The 4,141-nt window shown below is 51.9% G+C and overlaps 1 protein-coding gene across 1 annotated transcript in view; it reads right to left on the reverse strand.

Annotated features, from left to right (window-relative positions):
• LOC118948983 (EH domain-binding protein 1-like) overlaps positions 1–3,849 on the reverse strand; it is a 94,388-nt gene extending 90,539 nt beyond the window's left edge. Inside the window, exons 1-2 of the mRNA XM_036973642.1 lie at positions 3,687–3,849; positions 2,696–2,796 (exon numbers count right to left, since the gene is read on the reverse strand). Of these exons, the coding sequence (XP_036829537.1) occupies positions 2,696–2,796; positions 3,687–3,834 (249 nt within the window). The 5' untranslated portion in view covers positions 3,835–3,849. The remainder of the gene's footprint in view (positions 1–2,695; positions 2,797–3,686) is intronic.
• Between the last annotated feature and the right edge of the window lie 292 nt (positions 3,850–4,141).

Genomic DNA, 4,141 nt, shown 5'->3' on the forward strand with positions numbered 1-4,141 from the left:
ATCTGCCAGTTATCTGCCAGTTATAGGCCAGTTAGCTGCAAGTTATAGGCCAGTTATCTGCCAGTTATAGGCCAGTTATAGACCAGTCATCTGCCAGATATCTGCCAATTATAGGCCAATTATAGGCCAGTATAAGCCAGTTATCTGCCAGTTATCTGCCAGTTATAGGACAGTTATAGGCCAGTTATCTGCCAGTCATAGGCCAGTTATAGGCCAGTATTCTGCCAGTTATAGGCCAGTTATAGGCCAGTTATCTGCCAGTTATCTGCCAGTTATAGGCCAGTATAAGCCAGTTATCTGCCAGTTATAGGCCAGTTATCTGCAAGTTATAGGCCAGTTATCTGCCAGTTTTAGGCCAGTTATCTGCCAGTTATAGGCCAGTTATCTTCCAGTTATAGGCCAGTATAAGCCAGTTATCTGCCAGTTATTGGTCAGTTATAGGCCAGTTATCTGCCAGTTATAGGCCAGTATTCTGCCAGTTATAGGTCAGTTATCTGCCAGTTATAGGCCAGTTATCTGCCAGTTATAGGTCAGTTATATGCCAGTTATAGGCCAGTTATAGGCCAGTTATAGGCCAGTTATCTGCCAGTTATCTGCCAGTTATAGGCCAGTATAAGCCAGTTATCTGCCAGTTATAGGCCAGTTATCTGCAAGTTATAGGCCAGTTATCTGCCAGTTTTAGGCCAGTTATCTGCCAGTTATAGGCCAGTTATCTTCCAGTTATAGGCCAGTATAAGCCAGTTATCTGCCAGTTATTGGTCAGTTATAGGCCAGTTATCTGCCAGTTATAGGCCAGTATTCTGCCAGTTTTAGGCCAGTTATCTGCCAGTTATAGGCCAGTTATCTGCCAGTTATAGGCCCGTTATCTGCCAGTTATAGGCCAGTTATAGGCCAGTTATCTGCCAGTTATAGGCCAGTTATCTGCCAGTTATCTGCCAGTTATCTGCCAGTTATAGGCCAGTTATCTGCCAGTTATCTGCCAGTTATAGGCCAGTTATCTGCCAGTTATAGGTCAGTTATATGTCAGTTATAGGCCAGTTATCTGCCAGTTATCTGCCAGTTATAGGCCAGTTATCTGCCAGTTATGGGCCAGTTATCTGCCAGTTGTAGGCCAGTTATCTGCCAGTTATGGGCCAGTTATAGGCCAGTTATGGGCCAGTTATAGGCCAGGTTCAGGGCTGATGCAGAGGCTTTACGGTGCGCCAGGCTGACATCTAAAGAAACATACAAAAGACAGGAAGAAGAAGAGGAGGAAAGAGCCTCTTGTCCCCAGCGTTTTCAGGAGACCACGTCTGAACAAGACAGAGGAAATTATCCACCTTATCACAGGGAGGGAGGGAGGGAGGGAGGGATGGAGGGAGGGAAAGAGAGGAGGGAGGAAGGGAGGGAGGGAGGGATGGAGGGAGGGATGGAAGGAGGGAGGGAAAGAGAGGAGGGAGGAAGGGAGGGAGGGAGGAAGGGAGGGAGGGAGGGAGGGAAGGAGGGAGGGAGGGATGGAAGGAGGGAGGGAAAGAGAGGAGGGAGGAAGGGAGGGAGGGAGGGAAAGAGAAGAGGGAGGAAGGGAAAGAGGGATGGAAAGAGAGGAGGGAGGAAGGGAAGGAGGGATGGAAAGAGAGGAGGGAGGAAGGGAAGGAGGGATGGAAAGAGAGGAGGGAGGAAGGGAAAGAGGGATGGAAAGAGGGGAGGGAGGGAAAGAGAGGAGGGATGAAGGGAAGGAGGGATGGAAAGAGAGGAGGGAGGAAGGGAAGGAGGGATGGAAAGAGAGGAGGGAGGAAGGGAAGGAGGGATGGAAAGAGAGGAGGGAGGAAGGGAAGGAGGGATGGAAAGAGAGGAGGGAGGAAGGGAAGGAGGGATGGAAAGAGAGGAGGGAGGAAGGGAAGGAGGGATGGAAAGAGAGGAGGGAGGGAAAGAGAGGAGGGAGGAAGGGAAGGAGGGATGGATGGAGGGAAAGAGGGAGGGAAAGAGAGGAGGGAGGAAAGGAAGGAGGGATATAGGGAAGGAGGGATGGAAAGAGAGGAGGGAGGAAGGGAAAGCGGGATGGATGGAGGGAAAGAGGGATGGAAATAGAGGAGGGAGGAAGGGAAGGAGGGATGGAAATAGAGGAGGGAGGAAGGGAAGGAGGTATGTAGGGAAAGAGGGATGGAGGTATGTAGGGAAAGAGGGATGGAAAGAGAGGAGGGAGGAAGGGAAGGAGGGATGGAGGGAAAGAGGGATGGAGGGAAGGAGGTATGTAGGGAAAGAGGGATGGAAAGAGAGGAGGGAGGAAGGGAAAGCGGGATGGATGGAGGGAAAGAGGGATGGAAATAGAGGAGGGAGGAAGGGAAGGAGGTATGTAGGGAAAGAGGGATGGAGGGAAGGAGGTATGTAGGGAAAGAGGGATGGAAAGAGGAGGGAGGAAGGGAAGGAGGTATGTAGGGAAAGAGGGATGGAAATAGAGGAGGGAGGAAGGGAAGGAGGTATGTAGGGAAAGAGGGATGGAGGGAAGGAGGTATGTAGGGAAAGAGGGATGGAAAGAGAGGAGGGAGGAAGGGAAGGAGGTATGTAGGGAAAGAGGGATGGAAAGAGAGGAGGGAGGAAGGGAAGGAGGGATGGAGGGAAAGAGGGATGGAAATAGAGTAGGGAGGAAGGGAAAGAGGGATGTAGGGAAGGAGGGATGGAGGGAGGGCAAGAGATGAATTATCTATGCATAAATTACTTCATCTTCATAAGGCTTGCGAGCATCGGTGTCTGGTGCCAGTCCTCTCTCCTCGCCCGTCCGTCTCTGATCCTCTGGTACTGATCTCTGACGCTTTACCTCTGGAAGACAAGAAGAGAGGGACAGAGGGAGGGGGGGACAGAGAGGGACAGAGGGAGGGAGAGAGGAGAGAGGAGAGAGAGAGGGATAGTGAGGGAGAGAGGAGAGAGAGAGGGGAGGGAGGGGGAGAGAGAGGGATAGGGAGGGAGAGAGGAGAGAGGAGAGAGAAAGGGATAGGAAGGGAGAGAGGAGAGAGAGAGGGGAGGGAGGGGGAGAGAGAGGGATAGGGAGGGAGAGAGGAGAGAGGAGAGAGAAAGGGATAGGGAGGGAGAGAGGAGAGAGGAGAGAGAGAGGGATAGTGAGCGAGAGAGGAGAGAGGAGTGAGAGAGGGATAGTGAGCGAGAGAGGAGAGAGAGAGGGATAGTGAGCGAGAGAGGAGAGAGAGAGGGGAGGGAAGGGGAGAGAGAGAGGGATAGGGAGGGAGAGAGGAGAGAGGAGAGAGAAAGGGATAGGGAGGGAGAGAGGAGAGAGAGAGAGAGAGGGATAGTGAGCGAGAGAGGAGAGAGGAGAGAGAGAGGGATAGTGAGCGAGAGAGGAGAGAGAGGGATAGTGAGCGAGAGAGGAGAGAGAGGGATAGTGAGCGAGAGAGGAGAGAGAAAGGGATAGGGAGGGAGAGAGGAGAGAGGAGAGAGAGAGGGATAGTGAGCGAGAGAGGAGAGAGGAGAGAGAGAGGGATAGTGAGCGAGAGAGGAGAGAGAGGGATAGTGAGCGAGAGAGGAGAGAGAGAGGGGAGGGAGGGGGAGAGAGGGATAAAATGAGGGAAGGAGAGAGGGAGAGAGGGTCAGAGGGATAGGGAGGGAGAGAAGGGGAGGGAGGGAGAGTAAGATGTTGAACCTGATTTGTGTGTGTGTATTTATACATGTGTGTGTGGAGATGTGTGCGTCTCTCTCACCTGGCCTGACCTCCACATACTGGCTGAAGGACCTCAGCTGTGTTTTCCTGACAGCTGGCTCCTGACTGAAGACTACAGGACCACGCAGTCTCTCTGTTGCCCTGCGCAGACGCTCTGCATTGTTCTGGACACACACACACACAGGCATTGTTTTTACAGTCACACACACTCTCAGTAGTGCCGAGATGCCAACAGGAGAGATGCTTTACTCTGCATTGTTTATACAGTCACACACACTCTCAGTAGTGCCGAGATGCCAACAGGAGAGATGCTTTACTCTGGACACACACACACACACACTCTCAGTAGTCCTGAGATGCCAACAGGAGAGATGCTTTACTCTGGACACACACACACACTCTCAGTAGTCCTGAGATGTCAACAGGAGAGATGCTTTACTCTGGACACACACACACTCTCAGTAGTCCTGAGATGTCAACAGGAGAGATGCTCTA

This window comes from Oncorhynchus mykiss, unplaced genomic scaffold (genome assembly GCF_013265735.2).
Source record: "Oncorhynchus mykiss isolate Arlee unplaced genomic scaffold, USDA_OmykA_1.1 un_scaffold_280, whole genome shotgun sequence".
Lineage (NCBI taxonomy): Eukaryota > Metazoa > Chordata > Actinopteri > Salmoniformes > Salmonidae > Oncorhynchus > Oncorhynchus mykiss.